The 18120-nt window shown below is 39.5% G+C and overlaps 1 protein-coding gene across 1 annotated transcript; it reads right to left on the reverse strand.

Annotated features, from left to right (window-relative positions):
• Positions 1-1145: 1145 nt before the first annotated feature.
• capn9 (calpain 9) lies at positions 1146-13800 on the reverse strand. The gene is made up of 20 exons (XM_022220277.2): positions 13404-13800; positions 12158-12227; positions 11944-12062; positions 11600-11733; positions 11229-11397; positions 11035-11118; positions 10505-10590; positions 10163-10240; positions 9151-9311; positions 8783-8940; positions 8085-8293; positions 6969-7005; positions 6782-6862; positions 6144-6201; positions 4534-4598; positions 3167-3235; positions 2987-3065; positions 1909-2025; positions 1701-1759; positions 1146-1471 (listed from the first exon to the last, which is right to left on the reverse strand). Exons 1-20 carry the CDS (start codon positions 13602-13604, stop codon positions 1445-1447), a joined length of 2061 nt encoding a protein of 686 aa, XP_022075969.1. The 5' UTR covers positions 13605-13800; the 3' UTR covers positions 1146-1444.
• Positions 13801-18120: the final 4320 nt, after the last annotated feature.

The following is an 18120-nucleotide window of genomic DNA, read 5'->3' on the forward strand; positions in this document are numbered from 1 at the left end:
TTCAGACCTTCATTTCTTCCACACCTACAGTAGATGGGCAGGAAGCCAAACAAACCTGTTACTGTGCAATCTGCAGAAAATCATGTTCACAATGCAAAAAAAAAAGGAACGTGAAAATGTCTTTTTAATGTCAAACTCTGAGGATCAAAGAGAAGGAACATCTACTGACATATATTTGGGCAGAAGGTTACTCTAATCCAGTTAATACATAGAAAATCTGTGTCATGGGTGTTTTCCAGGAGGAATATTAATTTTGTGGACTGAGTCTCTCAGCTAATTGAAATGAAGACATCAGGTAACATAGGTATAAACAATTAAATTTGTGACTTTATTAGCAGCACTTCTTGGTTTGAAAAAAGATGCTTTGTTCACCACCCATTAAATGACTTTTTTCCACGTCATCTTAGACATTCATGGTTTCAACTCATTTTGCTTCCTACTTTTCCAGCTGAATTTAATTTGTTTTGTTGTGCCTTCTGTAATAATATTCCCACCCAATCTACAATCCAGACGCCTTTTACACTGCACTTCTCTTGCATAAAGATCATCTGCATTTATCAAAATAAAATCCATGGTGGCCGTGTCTCAAACGCAACTTAAAGAAAACACACACGTGAACAGCATATCATAAATAATTGCCATGTCCATCCATCCACTGCAAAAACAAAAAACAAAAAAAAAGAAAGAAAGAAGGGAAAGGAAAAGAGTTTTACTGTTTGAATTTAGAATTTTTTAAGTTTTGGAAATATTTCCCATTAGTTTCTTTTTGGTCAAAGCAATGTTAATGGGGAATTTTAATGTGTTTCATAGGTGTGTGTTTGGATTGTTTACTATTTTAAAATTTTAAAATGACAAAAGCAATAATGCAAAAATGCAAATCCAAATGCCCCTTGAGTGACAAACAGAGGAAGTACTGGTTAAACGTACTATATATGTTAAAAAAATATCATTCTGCCATGGATGGTATATTATGATGCATCAATATATAAGCAGCATTTTGCAGCTGCAATTGCTGGAGAGGAATCTTAATTTAACTAACTGGTGCACAGATACCTACTTTAGTCCAGTGCTTTCAATTCTAGGGGTCCTCTCTAAGGGTCACCTCATACACCTAAGGTATTGCAAAATGATAAATGGGAGAGAAAAGACAAAGACAAGCATTTTATTCAAAATGTATTTCCATTAATCCAGCAAGCAGAGAAAACATACCAAAATTTCAAGTCAGCAAAATCCAAAGGTAAACCCTTTCCCCCCAAATTAAAAAACTTCAGCTCAGACAGTATTTCACATTATTTGATGAAATAATGGCAGATAAACTGGACAGATGTGGAGAAACATGGAAAAGAAAATGTGTGCATGCATCACTATGGTCTGATTATCTCATTCTATGACTGTCTGCTGTGTTTTGTTCTTCTGCTGGTGTTTTTCTTCTTTCAGCTTCTCCTCAAACATTCATCGAAAGCATCAGGAACTGTGAAGTAAAGAGGAAAAAACACAGTGAATTCAAAAAGATCTGCGCGAAAATAAAGTCTCAGAAAAGTTTGTTTACATTTTCAGAGTAAAGGGACTTAAACAAAAGCCTGAAAAGCAGCCACAGGACTGTTAAATCCTTCTAATATGTGGATCAGGTTTGGCTAAACAAACAGCTGAATTACTTGCACAGATGAAGTGAATCAGGTGATGCATAGATGTGGTTTTACCTGCATGATGTTCATCTTCACCCGCCCCCTCTTAAATTTGTCCAAAGCCTGGAAAGCTCCTGCATAAGACGCACAGTTTCAGTCAGTCAAAGTGGCCAAAAGCTTCTTCAAACTCATTTTAACATCAGTCTTAACTTTGATAATTTCAAAGCATAGATGTAGTTACTGGATACTTAGTGGATAATTTCATAGTAACATTTTTACGTACTGAACATGTTCTCCAGACGGACGATGCAGGTGAGGTAATCGTCAAAGTCGATGTCGTAGCTGTCGTCAGCAAACCTCAAACCCACCAGCTGCAGCAGCTTGTTGTTCAGATGCATTCCTTCACAGGAACACAGCAGCAGTTAGCTTTCAAACCCAAACGCACACATGAATAAACCGTAAATCATACCCAAAAGCTGATGGCTATTAATTTGATTGGATGTAGTGTTGTTGGTTTTTGTTAATTCTTTTTATAATTTTTACTGTTCATAGCTTTTGTCAGTTTCATTATCCATTTCACTGCTCCTGTTCATGACAGAACAAACATATCGACTACCACTTTCACTCATATTAGCATATATAATAGTCAAATGTAATTTAGCTGCTGAAATTATATGCATAATATGGAACTCAAACATGTATTGAAATATACAGTGTATTAAACATGGGGATAACTTGTATGTACTATAATATACTGCAAGCATATCACCAAGTAAACAGTATTTCTCACCAGAATACAGTTATACAGTATTTTATAATGTGCAATACTGAGTATACAAAATAATGGACTTGCTTTTAACTCAAGGTCCTTTTACTGGCTTTATCTTGGGCTTTTATCTACATATTATTGACTTAAATAGAGTTTTCTTGTTTGCCACGGAGTATGGTCCATCCGCTAAGAATAACTGTAAGATGTTTTTCACTCAGAAAAGCAGTTAGTAAAAGGTCCTTCAGTCACATTTTTAATTTGAAAACATCGCATTCTGATGAACATCTTCATGTGACTGTGAGAAGAAACATACACTACCAGTCGATGGTTTTAGAACACTACAATTTTTCCATTTTTTTAATCGAAATTCAAGTAGTTCAAGTCCAGTGAATAGCTTAAAATGGAAAAAAGGCAAGTGGTGAACTGCTAGAGGCTGTTCTCAAAGGTTACCCAAACTGAAAAATAATGTACAATTCAGAATTATACAAAAAGGCATTTTTCAGGGCAACAGTCATATATTAACATATAGAATTTCCAATAAAAAACTGGAAAAACTGGGGTGTTCTTCAGACAGAATTCAGCTGACTCTCACCTGCAGCTTTGAGAGCGCTGCGAAGTTCATAGGACGACATCTTCCCTGATCGGTCTGTGTCAAAGGACAGGAAGAGCATCTGCAACAACACCGGTTTCTCTTAACAACCTGAGCTACAAAGACTCCCCAAACCTGCACCACTAGAGATGATTTGCTGTTTCAACACATAAATAAACGTACAATCCATTTCTTCATCTTTTCCCAGAACACCTTAAACTCTTGGAACTCCAGCTTCCCTGTGTTGTCCACCTGGTTTACTGTGTCAAGAAAAGACTTCAAAAGCATTTTACTCATCAACTTATCCATAATATTTAAATTGTTCTTCTAATTCTTATACATACACCAACAACAACAAAAAAAACAAGGAGATCACTGATGCAGCCGTTAAATATAGCTTTGTGGTTCTAAAAGAGCTGAAAATGATTCTTAAAATCCTAAATTACTGGTAAAACTGTACTGATTCATTAAAATGGAATGTAAAGTGCATGTACATGTACACCACTTGCAGTACATGGTCCATAAAACAAATACCACTGTGGTACTTATACTTAAACTAGCTTTGAGCCAAAAAAAGTTCTGATATGATGTGACACATCAGCACCGTTACAACTGCTATCAGTCAACACATCATGCTGGTCGCTCAGTGAACTCTTCAGTCGTCGTTCATTGCAGTCACCTGACTCAGTCAAACTAACACCAGTTCACCACAAGTCTTTGGTGTCTAGAGAGCAGTGATGGAAGACCACAGTGTGTGATCTTTTAGACGACGCTATGAGGCCAGCTGAGATAAACCACCATGCAAATAAATGATTTTTCCAACAGAATGGGGAGTAATGCAGCAGGCAGAAAAAGCAAATGATTAAGCCTAGAATACTTGGTTTGGATGATAAAAATCAACAAGAAATCAGAGGAAAAAATGCTCCTGAGGGGTTCTTTAGTTCACCATATACAGGAAGAAAGATACTGGAGGACTGTATCCTCTGCAAAGCAGTACCTAAAAAAACACTGTCAACACATCAGGAACTGCTGAATGCATTCAAATCTACAACAGTGGAGTGCATGAGTCCACCTCTAATATATAACAACAACTACTGGGTGAATGTGCAGTGACAGACATATTACTAAGGCAAGCTGCTGTCATTGCAAAAGGAAAAAAGTAGTGAAAGTATACCAAGTTTAGACAGTTTGGTTTGTTCATGATGTGCTTGGTGTAAAAGTTAGAAAATATAATATATTTTATATATAATATAAATATAAATACATATATATGTATATATATATATACATACATATAGATAGATAGATAGATAGATAGATAGATAGATAGATAGATAGATAGATAGATAGATAGATAGATAGATAGATAGATAGATAGATAGATAATGAAATATTTCTCACAGATTGATGAAGATTTTTGTGAAGAGACCCCATGTAGCTTGTACTTCAGCAAAAACAAAACAAAACAAAAAAAATTATGAAGTCAAGACAACTTTACTTCTACACAGGTCGTCTAAAATCAGCAGTGAGGCGTTAACTCTGAAGGATACATCCATGAGGTTGATGATACTGTGGCAGGTGCTCAGACTGAGACCGTCAAATTTGATCTCTCTTCCTGAGGACAAAGGATTAAAACTGTGACACAAAATTCAACAAAATAACTACATGCAATACATCTGTAAAGATATTAGTGAATCTGACCGCGAGTAATGCACAGCACAGCAAGGTGAGAGGAGAGCAGCCACACACTGAACATATGAGACTGCTAGAGATGATTTTGATCTCTAACCAGTGTCACACATGTATGTTTTATACATTATTTTCAAATCACATTTATTCTTGGTGCTGAGGGTTTTGCTTCAACTTCTGCCTAACACTCATAAATGCGAGCAAATATCTGAACTTCACATTTCAGTAATGACATTTATGTATTTGTTGTTTCAGTGAGCCTGTTGAACTGTTTATATTTTATTCTATGTTTGCTAAGCACCTAAAAAGCAGCTATGATGCCTTGTGCATTCAGTTCTCATTTGTAATGTTGTCCAACTCGTGTGTATCCAGAATTATACATATTAACATGGAGGATGAGCAACCTTGTCTCTAGATTTCAAAGACTGGGGACACTTTCTGTGAATTTTGCCTTAAACAACTGAATTCATTATAACAGGTCAGCAGGTTAAAGTTGCCTCTTAGACTTGCCCAGTGAAGCCTGTCGCAGCCTTTAAAGCAGCTGAAGCAAGCTTTAAGTCATCATTGTATCTAGAGAAGCTGTAAACATAAAATTATTCATCATCTTCACAGATGCTGCTAGTTTGTTTGCATAAATCAGAGTCAAATTTAAGGATTAAAAAGAAGTAGTCCAAGACAGAAGCCTCATGGTTTGCTTTGTTGCCTCAGGGCCTGGATGGATTGCTGTCATCAACCAAAAAATGAACTTCTAAGTTTAATAAGACATTTTGCAGGAAAAGTGAAGCCAACTGAAGCTCAATGACTATGGATGATGCAACAGGACAGCGACCCAAAGAACAGAAGTAAATTCACAGCACAATGGCTCCAACAGAAGAAAACAGGAACTGCTGGAGTGGCCCAGTCAGAGCTCTGGCCTCAACCCAATTTAGATGCTGTGACATGACCTCAAGACTACGATTCACACCAGACATCCCAAGTGTACTGCTGAACTGAAACAGTTTTGAAAAGAGGGATGGTCCAACATTCCTCCTGACCGTTGTGCAGGTCTGAACTGCAGCTACAGGAAACGTTTGGTTGAGGTTATTGCTGCCAAAGGAGGGTCAACCAGTTATTAAATCCAAAGGTTCACATGCTTTTTCCACCCTGCACTGTGAATGTTTACATGTTGTGTTCAATAAAAACATAAAATCATATAATTTTTGTGCACTTTTAGTTTAAGCACACTGTGTTTGTCTATTGCTGTAACTTAAATGAAGATCAGACACATTTTGTGGCCAGTTTATAAAAAAATCAGAGTAATCCCAAAGGGTTCACATATTTTTTCTTGCAATTTTATTTCCCAGCTGATTTTCATTTCACACATATGATCTGGAAAAGGTTTTATTTGACAGAATTTGACGTGAAAAAAGACAGACTAAAGAAAACTGAAGAAAATGGACATACAATAAGTCAAAAACTTGTGTTTACTTACGCCTGCTGAGGACGCCGTTCAGCATCTGCTGCAGCTCTCTGACAGAGATAGCCTTGTCCTGTAGACGCAGCAGGATGGAGAACACTTCAAATGACAAATACTAAAGCAAAACACAGAAAGCACCATAATGCTAACCCTAACTATAAACAGTACTTTTTATCATAATATAAAACTCTAGTTTGAAAAGCCCTGTGAGGTTTACAGTAAGTACCATCAAATTCACATTTTCTTTAATGTTTGGCGAAATGTTTTGGCTGTTTTTGAAAATTGCTCAAATCTCATCATCCTAAAATACTGAACCATCCTCAGCTATTTTAATGTAGACATGGAGGAGCGACATCTGATGTTACTGTATAGAATAACATTATCATTCATTTGGACTGCTGAAAACTCTCCCTTTGGACATAGTGGTATATGTGGCTTTTTAGTGGATCGGTATTTTTCTCTCTTCACCACCTAGCCTCTGCTGCTGTTTGGTGTTGAGCTGGTTATGAACAGTCATTTTTATCAGACTTTCACCATGACTTGATGTTAACAGCTGCCTGCTGCTGCTGGGATCACTGAGGCTAAACTCCACAGTTTGGTGTGTGCTGTAAAAATGTAAAACGGCATTTTACTTGAAGCTGCGGCTTTCTCACCTCTCCAGACAGCTGGTCAAACAGCCTCCTCAGGCCTTTCTCCTCATCCGTCTCCTCCTCTGGCTGGGTGGGCATGGGTGGCTGGAACAAACAACACAGCATCAGTAAGAACAGACTCAGCTGAGCAGGTGGATCATCATCATCATCATCATCATCATCATCATCATCGCCTGGCGGATCTACTCACATCTGGCAGGTCAGCATCAACGTTGCTGCCCATCTCTCTGAGGAAAAGAAGCCAAGAGAGTTCAAGACAAGCCAATATAATCTTTATTATTTTTTAAAATAGGTTTTTATTTTCAACATTTACTCTGTATTACCCCAAGAATGTTCTTCTTGTCAGATTAAAATCCCCACTTTTTTCTTTTTGCTCATATCACGTTTTTACTCAGTGTGGACTCATTTTTCACTGCAATAATAAATCCTGCAATCTCTATGGAAGCAGAACAACCATGACTAGAAGTAGAGAGAACTCAGAAATTGCTTTTGTGCTGTATGACGTCTGGAATCAGCATGTACGATGCTTTTACAGTTGTTGCCAAAGAAGGAAAAAATGTGGCTGAACATGGTGCAGATATTTTATCAACTCCACCTTCATTTTCTTTCCATACGTGTGTCCTTTGTGTAAACACATCCTGCAGTTCAGACAAATAGCCCCTGAATTTTTACCATTAGACAGCTGGTTGCAGCTGAGTTACTAATGGCTGCAGGGTTACACCAAGGAGCGCAGAATTATAGTTTGTTATTGATTTTTTTCTAGAATCTGGTTTCTGCAAACAGTGGATTTTTTGGCAAATTTTTGAATGAGGCATGAAATGTTCTCTCATTTATTATTATTATTATTTAATTTTTCTATTCTATTCTAAACATGACAATTTTCAATATTTAGTTTTGGATCTTTTTCCTGGCCAAACTCCATCGCACATAATTAGTTCAAGAACCATCAAAATGATGAAAATCCAATGATTTTTTTCTGTTTTCAAAGTTTCTGGCTCTGAAAAATGCTGTCAGGCTGAATCATCTGTATGTTGGGTTTTGTTGTTCAGAGGGTTAAACTCTCCTTGAAATCCACAACAATGATATAATGTCTGAATGGATTGTGTATTTGATTGACAGAAGGATTTCTGAAGGATTTAGCAGAAGGAATAAAATGTAAACAGGAGGACAGGAGAAGAGAACAATTTCTGATTTTAGTATTAATTAGACTTGAGACTTCTCTGTTTTTTGGGGGGTGGTTTTTGTGGTTTGTCTTATTTTTTCAGGATTGCATCAACTTGTAGTTTGCTGTTTAGAGAACACTCACAGCGCCGAGGCCTTCTTCTCAGAGAAGATGCGGATGAGGAAGTCGGCCTCGTGGTGGGGCTGGAAGGTGGTGGGAACCAGAAGGTATTTTCCAGGAGGCAGTGTGAAGCGCTCTGCCACCTCCCGCATGTTGATGTAGGTCCTGCTGCGGGCCTTGGACGCATGGTAGCGGAAGAAATCCTTCCCCGCTTGGTCTTCATCTTCTGGAGCCTATTATTAATTAATAATATAGTACAATTAATAAAAATATTTCTCAGCTTCCTGCATAAATCTGTACTTCTTAGCTGATCTGTAGCATCACAGTAAAATATAATTAAATATATAGTATGACATTAACTTTGCATACAATCTGACATTTTTTTATCATAAATGTATGTAACCATATAATATTATACCCTCACTACTTTCCCAAGAACACTCTGAGGACAACATCTTTACTAAGTCAGTTATACCAACTTTGATGCTCTGTCCTACATTTAAAATGAGCCCATCTTGGTACAGATAAAGGAACATGAGCAGTTGAAGCCAGTGTTAACTCCTGACCCAAACGATAGGAAATTCTGTTCTGATGACAACACTGCCAGGAAACGGCTCTTGTATAGATCACAAACTGCAAAAAAAAAAAAAAAAAAAACTAGACAAAAAACCCTGAAAAGCACACAGACAGGAGTCTGAGTCTCAAACATGTTTCTTTCACACCTCATAGACCGCGAAGCCGATGGTCTCCAGGTCAAGGCCTTCTTTCCTCAGCTTTCGTCTGTTCTTCTGCATCAGAGCGATCACCACACTGCACACATCATCATCGTCATCTGCATCTTCCAACAGCAGTTTGAACTGTGGGTTGGTCCAAAATGTGTCTGCAGATTAAAGACGCTGAGCTTAAGAGAGGGCAGTTCAAGTTACAGAGCCCACCACAAATATGTTTGCATTTCAGTCACTCTGTGCTCAAAGGCAACAAATCAATACAGAAAAAAAGATCATTCAATTCAACATTTTAACCTCTGAGTGTGCCTGACAATGTGTGAAGTGTGAGAATAATCTTTCATTTTCAGATGTGGTGGTCTCACCGATGTAGTTCCTGCAGCCTCCAGCAGTGGAGCCACGAATCCAGTTTCCCTCAAACAAGCTGACCTCCCAGTGGCGCTTGGTGTCATCGGTCAGCGAGTCAGGGGTCATGTTGCAGATCTCAACCTTGTCATAGTTCCTCTTGAAGTCTTCAAATTCCATCCTGGAGACACAAACACCACAATCATTGTTTTTTTTAATCAACTTAATACATTCACAATGTGCTTCAAAGACATCCCGGCAGACTTTAAATATCAAGTAATGCACTGCTTTAAAGACAACCATAGTTTATAGCCAGTTTCAGTTTGTTGAGAATGTAATTTTTAAAATCCAATTTGCTTATTTGGCTCTGCACCAAACAAAAGCACACTGAGGTCCACAAAAACTAACAATGACTTCTTGATATTTTAGGCTCTGTCTAAGACACAGCAGTGCTGCAAGGATTGTCTGTTTGCACATTAAAAGGCTGTGAATGAAGCAGTGGGATCCAACCCCTTTGTGTGCTCTGGAAATTTGCTGTCCTTAAGCTGAGGAGCTCTTAATTCAGGTGTATTTTGCAGGAAAATGCACTGAGATCCCTGTTTGTACACGTGTTGATGTACTTCAGATTTGTTCTTTCTGCTCTGTGAAAGTTGTTTGATGTCCTCCTCATTTAGGCTATATCCTGTCATCCAGATGTTAAATGTTTTTCATCTTTTCCTCCTTTTTTAAAACCCAGTCTGGGAATTTTAGGGTATTTATTCCCATTTTGTCAAAGATCTGTAAGAATTCTGAAATCCAGTGATAATAAATTCCTCTTTCTATAGATTTATGTGCTTAAAAGTCTTGGTCCATAACTGCACACTTCCTGTGGCCTCTGGTATGAAACGTTCGGGCTCATTAACATAATATTCCTGACCTTTCATTTATTACATGACTACATACAAATATTACACTATAAAGCCAATGCTCTGACAGACTTTCACACACGTATCTTATGTTTGAGTTTGGTCTGCATTCAGCGCGTATCCTCACCAGAATTCTCCATCTTCAGCTGCATTCTGCAGGATGCGATTTTTTTCTGCTGAGTCAATATAATTCCACTCTCTGGACCTGAAACAGACCAAAGGTTTTAACATGCGGGAATGAGGGAGAAGCAACAATTCACTGAAAAAACACATTAGAAACAGTTACAAGAGGCAATGATGTGAAAAATGGCGTTGACACACAGAGAACTGCTGAGAGGAGACAAAAAAACACACAACTGCTGTTTAGTTTCTCCAGCTGATCACTTCTTGCTGCCTTATAATCTGTATATGGGTATACTTTAAATTTGTTTGCACATACATTGTACATTATAAAAGCAAGCATTCTTACTTGTCACTCCAGGGGCCGTTCCATTCAACCTGACCCCAGGGGTTTCTGATCCGGATCAGCTGGACCTTCTGCCCTCTAAAATGCACCTGAAAAACAGAAATATCTTTACTGAGACTGTAAGAGTTTGGTTGTTTGGTTAAAAAGCATGCAGTCTTCAGTCGTGGCTTTAAATGTGTTGCTGTGCCACTGACGGATAATGTCTTAATAATGTGTGTTTTCTTTTACAGGAGTGTTTTGGTTTTTCTTTGGAAACCTTTGAGTTCACGTTTAACAACAAAAATCACAGTTTGCAGGTGAATGATCATGTTGAACAGTTTTCAAAAGATCACTGTAACAAGTGAGCTTTTGTATCATTGTATGTTTTAAAGGTGCTGAAATACTCTGCACTGCTCTGCATGGTTTACTAGCAGAAGTAATTGAATTATTTAGAAGCTTTCATCATTTTCCATTGATGATTTTAATAGATCTGCCATGATGATAGCAATATCTACATCTAAGCTGGTTTCTTGCCATCAGGAGCAGAGCCTTACCTCCTCCAGGCCTGTGATGGAGTATGCATGTCCCTTCACCAGGCCGCTGGCCGTCTTGGCCTCCGACTCTGCAGAGCTGGTGATCTGGAAATCAGAGGAGCTGGGCTGAAGTCTGACTAAAGCTCATATCTGAGGTGTGGAAGTTAATAATTAAATTCTATAAAACAGAACATGAAGAGTAATTAGGTCCTTACATCAATAGAGCATCCCATCATGGAACCTCGGTCCAGCGCCTTCTTCATGATCGAGAACAGGTTGCCTGGAGCTTTTTTGGTTTCGTACGTTTCCCCCACACCACCAGTAAAATCCTCCATGGCCTCCATTGTGGTGCCTCCCTTCAGGGCCTCGTAGCTGCCGTACATTCTAAAATAAACAGAAAACCATGACACGAGTTAGCACGGATGAGTGAGTAAGTGATCAAACCTAGTGAAACAGTAGAGTTTTTAGTTTTAAGGTGACTGTTTGTTCACTTGGGGAAGGTGGACTTTGCAACTGGAGGATATATAGAATCTTTGTTGCTATCATCTGTTAGTCGCTAGATGTAAAATGGTTTAGGTGATGTTACTTGGCGTAGGCTTTCTCCAGCAGAGCGCTCCAGAACTCATTGTTGGAGGCAGAGTGAAGCATGATGAGCTGATTTCTCACTGAAGGCAATCTGTCATCCACCACCACGTCCAGCCATTTGTTGTGCTGCCAGAACTGAGGGAGCAACAGAGAAGAGTTTACAGCACTTTGACCAAGCAGGTGCAGCTATCTCTGGTACACAGTGTTTATAAATCCCATCTAAATGGACCCTACTGCTGCTTACACAAGGTCTTCCTGATGCATCTATTTAATGAAAGGAAGTGAGACACAACTACAGGATGTGGAAGCAGAGCTTGTTCAGAGACGAGTGTCCCAGCAGTGTACCTGGAAGTGAAAGATGCCAGCATATCTGTGGTCAAAATCCTGGTCATGGGGGATGACTCGAGCCATGGCATCTTTTTTCAGGGTCAAGGATGCGATGGCTGCCAGGAGCCAGCAGTCCCCTGTGATGGCAAACAGGTGCTTCATTCATACATGAGTCAAATATGTGCATTTGAAAAAGTAAAAAGGAACTCATGCAGATCACTGGAGTACCAACCAAGCTGTCCTTGACAAATGTCTGTCCGGTCTGCACTTCCTACGATGAACTTTGGGTTGTTGCAGAGCTCCTGTAGGAGGTGACAGAACAGGTTGGTTTGTTAAAAAAAAACATGACGGGTGACACCTTTGATAGGTGTGTTCACATTCCAGGCATATTAATCAGCCTGAATGCCCAGTCACCACAACACAAAATACACACTAGAAGCAGGCAGCTGAGGCATTCACTGAGAAGGAACACCCAGCACAGAAATGTGGAGTAATTGCAACGAACACGAATGTTCCGGTTTACTCTTGCCAGGTCAGTGGTGCAGGTATGTCAACAGGGAAGATGCACAAAACTTTACCTGCAAGAGGCAAATTCTTCAAAAACGAGCAACAACATTGCAGAAATCGAAAGATTTCACTGAAAAAAATCAAGACAGTTTCCACAAATGTGTTAATGTAAAGCTGATCTGCTGAACTAAACTTCTGAAAGTGAGTTGTGAGCAGCTACAGATGATGCTGCACCACTTCTGCTGCAGACAGCGTTAACGTGAGCGGGGATAAAGTCTGCTCAGAGAGAGGTGAATGGCCCTGCACTTGGCTCTATTTACTCTCTTTTCTTGCAGAACTGGTTTTGCAGCTGAGACTACAAATACTTAATTGCTTTTGTTGTATTGAAAATCAGAAAAACAAACCTAAGAAAAACTTTCATTCCATTTATTGAGTGCCATAGTAACATGTCTAATAATGCTGAAAACCCTTGTTCAGATAACGGCCACAGAGCGCTCTGGTGCTGCAGTTCATTGATTTTAATTTAGATTAATTACAACAGATCAGTTTTAAGATTATGAAAGCAGCTATTGATCCATCATAAAAGAATGTGCATAAGCGACACAACTTTTTATCTTTCTAACACATGCTTTTATTGAAGAGCTTTTGTGATTGTATTTGAGTCTTAATTTCCTTTCAGCTGTCCTTTATTTCTTTCAACAATGTTTTTTAAACACTCCATGGTTTTTTGTACAATATGCTGTGTTTTTATCTGTCTTCCAGAAAATACTATTATTTTTATCAGATGAATTGTTCACCTCAAAACCATATTTCATTCATTCAACATTTAAAATCCAATCTGCTTCATAGAGTTCAAGAACACTCCTGAACTCAGTCTGAGACATTTTCTCATTTTCCTAGCAGAATCCTCCAAACAGCACCCGTCAGTCACTCCTTAAAGCTGAAATCTGAAATGTTCTGCGCCTACATACCTTTGGCCTCTTCCATTCAATGTGGACAGGAACGCTCTGGCTGTAGTAGAGTGAGGAGTCAGCGGCAGGGAAGTCTGGATCCTCAAACAGGACCCCATTCTTGAGACATTCGTGCCTCAGCTCCTCGAACGACCTCCCATCATACTGTGTGTTCTCGGCCTTGACGGAGTGCCTGCCGGACAGAGTGGACTGGAGAGGCATCTTCTTCTTCAGGAAGAACCTCAGCGAGTGGAGGAGAAGCAGGTGTGAGGTGAAGTGTGATGGAGTGGCTGTCCTGCTGTGTGTTTGATGCACTGCCAGTCTGTCAGGTGGGTAGGGCTCCGAGGTGCACACCCTCCAGACAGAAACTGGTTTGTCCTCCTGTGGCAGCAAACCTCGCCCTGATGACTGTCTCTCTCTTTCTCTCTCTTGTCTCTTATCGCTCTCTCTCTTTGGGCTTGGTCTGCAGGACACAGGAGGAATTCATTCCTATTAGTGTGGTAACAGATACATTAAATACCTCGAAATGGTAATTTCTAGACATTTTATTTATCTGTTGCTACACCATTAGGAATGAATTCTTCCCAGAAATCATCTGATTCAGATCTTTCAGCAGGTCTTTCTGTTGCACATAAAGGGCCACGAAAGGTTAGAAACTTATTTTAGGGTGCAACAAATCTGACTCCACCCCTGTGGAGTATCACTGCAACACTGAATGATTCAAAACTGGATCCTCCTGCAATTTCAGAACATTTTTTTTAAATGTGTGACATTTGATCCTATCTATTATTACATTAGACTGCAATACTTTGGCATACAGTCCTGATCATCATTATTAGCACCCATGAAATTTAACGACATAATGTAGAATATCTCCTGAAAAAATGAATCTAGTGGAACAGCTTTGGTCTGCAGACAACTCATGTTTGATACTGAACAGAAAATGATAAAACAAGAAGTTAAAAAGAGCAATAGGAGTGAAAAATTAGAGAAATTCTAAGATTGTGCTGTGACATTGAAACTGAGACCCTTTAAATCAGTGTGGGGAAAAAACATTCAAGGCGACAAGGAGTGTCTGAGTAAAGGAAAATAGAAAAAAGACTGTAAATCCATCTTGTGGAACAATCAGTGAGGATTATGACTTCACAAAGAAACAAAACAACTACACTGCTCAAAAAAATTAAAGGAACACTTTGAAAATACATCATATTTCAATATGGGGAAAAAACATACTGGATATTTACATTGATATGGACTGGATAATGTGTTAGGAATGAAAAGTGCCACATTGTTTGATGGGAATGAAAATTATCAACCCCCCAGGAGGGCTAAATTCAAGACACCCCAAAATCAAAGTGAAAAACTGATGTGGCAGGCTGGTAGCCGAGCCATGCTGATCCCATGTTTCTGATGGCACAAGGGTCTAGGGAAGCTCGACAGGGAGGGAGGCGGGCTAAAAGGTTGTCTATCAAATCCCTCTGCAGCAATTGGGTTGGTATACAACCAATCAACGCAACGAATAGGCTGACGTGGTTCCGAGAGCACCGGCGGATTGTGTGGCTAAGTCCCATTAGCTTCCCAACCAGCGGAGCCAACTGGTATATTAAGGATTTGCCATATCCCGTCGGCATAAGTCTAAATACGTCTTTCTTCTCAATGAAACACCTCAGTGCCGTCCTTTGTTTATCTTTCAAGTTGAATTTTAGCTTCAAATCTTTAAGGGCTGTGGCCAAAGCCGAGTCGAAAGATAACTGTTTATTCTGCGCTGGTTGTTTCTGTCAGAATCGTTGCGCCTCTGTCGTCACTTCGTTACGCCCGCCTTCTGACTCTACACTTCATGGTGATTGGTCCGGCCAGTTTTAGGAGAATCCAGCCTCGAGCCTTATGGAGGGTAACTAGACCCACCCTGGGAGAGAATTAAATTCGTTGCCGTGGGTTGTCTAGCGCGGCTCGGCTAGCAGGCTGGTCCATCTTGCTGAAATTCCTTGGCAGCAACTCAAAATGGTACTCAGTAGTTTGTATGACCTCCATGTGCTTGTATGCATGACTGACGATGCCGGGACAAGCTCTGAATGAGACGACGGATGGTGTCCTGGGGTATCTCCTCCCAGAACTGGACCAGGGCATCACTGAGCTCCTGGATAGTCTGAGGAGCAACCTGATGGTGTCGGATGGAACAAAACATAATGTTCCAAAGGTGTTCTGTTGGATTCAGGTCAGGTGAGCATGGGGGCCAGCTAATGGTATCAGTTCCTCCATCCTCCAGGAACTGCATGAGTTCTCTTACCACATAAGACTGGGCTTTGTCGTGCACCAGAAGGAATCCAGGACCACTGCACCAATGTAGGGTCTGACAATGGGTCAAAGGAGAAGAAAGGATAACAAATATAGCTGTGCTCATAAGTTTACATCCCCTGACAGAATTAGTACAATATGAGCCATTCTTTAATGAAAACATGAATGATCAGTGCGTGATAATAAATAACTTTGTCGAACCACTAACCCTAAGTGAAAGAAACGTTTTTCCATGATTAAACATATTTTCAAAAAAAAATAGACAATATTTCACAAATTTTGCCAGGGTACGTAAAGTTATGAGCACAACTGTTGATGAAATACCCCATTAGGATGCAAACTGACTTGACACAAGGATCACAGAGATGCAGAGGTGCTGTCATGAAGATACAGAAAATAAAAATATAGATTCCAAAGATATACAGCATCACCACCAAGCGAGATAAACAGCCATGAAGTAACACAAAGCTACTCTAAAGTAAAGGGATGAACTACTACAGGTACGTCTCTTTTAGGCTGGCATCTTGCTCTTTATCTCTGTGCTGAGGAGCCCAGTGTGTCTCTGAGCAGCTCAGACAGATTTAGAGTCGTCGTCTCTGCTGCACCCTGACTGTCACAGCAGAGACTCCACACTGTCAGGTATAACGTCCACATTCCTGCTGCACAGTCACTGGATTCCTGTCATAGCTGAAGTACAGTGTGGATTTACGCAGCAGTGTGTGGGGCTGTGTGAGTTTGCTTCTAATTAGACCAAAAGTAGGACCAAAGGGCAATAGCTCACATTCTCAATTTATTCTTGGGTTATCTTGATTTTTCTTACTGTGACTTTGCTGCTGCGACATTGCATATCTTCCCTTGTGGGTCTAATAAAGGATAATCTATTCTAAACATCCTGAGTGAGGGACGTGAGCAGCATCTTCTGCCTGCTCTTCATCTCCCTTCATCTGACTCTGGTGCAGCCTAAAGAACAGTACTTCGTTATTAATGTGAAAGCAGCAGCTTTCACATTTGGACCAAGCCTGGTCCAAAGCATGCGCCGACGGATTGCTGCCTGCATCGAAGCAAATGGAGGCCATACTCGGTATTGACTGTTGGGACTTTGTGTTTGGCAGGTGCCGTTTTCTTTTGTGAAATTCTTTATTTTGAAATAATTCTTGAAACTTTAAATTTTTGTTTCTGTATGCCAATATGCTAAACAAATGATTCATATGAAGAAAATCCAGTTTCGGACTTCAAAACAAAAATTGTGTTGAAAAATATGGTCTCAAAGTTTCTATTGACTGTCAGTGTACATCTACTTCAAGAACTAGAAGAAAAAGTACCAGACAAATGATGTCCAAGAGTCTGAGAACACTGGTGAACATGCATCTACAAATTAAAAAAAAAATCTCTTCTGCTTGTTGCTTTTCCTGAGCAGTGGTTTCTTGACAGCTGTTTGACCATAAAGGCCTGATTGGTCAGTCTCCTCTGAACAGCTGATGTAGAGATGTGTCTGCTACTAGAACTCCGCGTGGCATTTATCTGGGCTCTGATCTGAGCTGCTGTTAACTATCTATTTCTGAGGCTGGTGACTTGGATGAACTTTTCCTCAGCAGCAGAGGAGATTCTTGGTCTTCCTTTCCTATGGGGGTCCTCATGTGAGCCAGTTTCTTCATAGTGCTTGATGGTTTTTGCGACTGCACTTGCTATCTTTGGAATCTATATTTTTATTTTCTGTATCTTTATGACTGCATCATCTCTGTGATCCTTGTGTCAAGTCAGTTTGCATCCTAATGGGGTATTTCATCTACAGTTGTGCTCATAACTTTACGTACCCTGGCAAAATTTGTGAAATATTGTCTATTTTTTTTATATATATATTTTTGATCATGGAAAAACTTTTCTTTCACTTAGGGTTAGTGGTTCGACAAAGTTATTTATTATCACGCACTGATCATTCATGTTTTCATTAAAGAATGCCACATATTGTACTAATTCTGTCAGGGGATGTAAACTTATGAGCACAGCTGTATTTGTTATCCTTTCTTCTATTCGTATTGAATTTGTATTTCTGTTAATTTTGTCTGTCTCTTTACAGTATGATAATTTTGTGTCTCTTTCTAGTTGTTTTTCTTATCTTCTCTGACATTTTAGTCCTCTATAGTCCTCATGTGACTGTTATCTCTTTGGTCTCTTTGGTCAGTTTGCACTCTTGGTGGTCGTTTTGTGACTTCATTTGGATGCAACTGATCCAGTTTCCTCAAAGTGTTTTACACTGTCAAACCTCCAGTAGAAGCACATTTAGACACTGGGAAAGCTCCTTGTGGCTCCAAATGACAGCTTCTGATTCTTATATGGGTCATTCCAGAACTGGAGGACATTTTACGTCCCACCCATCAAATTTCAAATAATCTGTTTACAAAATACTAAAACATGCAGTTGTGTAAATTTACTTGTCTTGAGA

This window comes from Acanthochromis polyacanthus, chromosome 3 (assembly GCF_021347895.1).
Source record: "Acanthochromis polyacanthus isolate Apoly-LR-REF ecotype Palm Island chromosome 3, KAUST_Apoly_ChrSc, whole genome shotgun sequence".
NCBI lineage: Eukaryota > Metazoa > Chordata > Actinopteri > Pomacentridae > Acanthochromis > Acanthochromis polyacanthus.

Excerpts from the sequence above, each read along its gene's own strand:
- capn9 (XM_022220277.2), bottom strand. The coding sequence starts at position 13,604 with ATGCCTCTCCAGTCCACTCTGTCCGGCAGGCACTCCGTCAAGGCCGAG. Across the intron at positions 7,006-8,084 it reads GAGAAGAAGGCCTCGGCGCT|AGAGATGGGCAGCAACGTTG; the intron begins GTGAGTGTTCTC and ends TCTTTTCCTCAG. Across the intron at positions 6,202-6,781 it reads TTGACCAGCTGTCTGGAGAG|GACAAGGCTATCTCTGTCAG; the intron begins GTGAGAAAGCCG and ends CTGCGTCTACAG.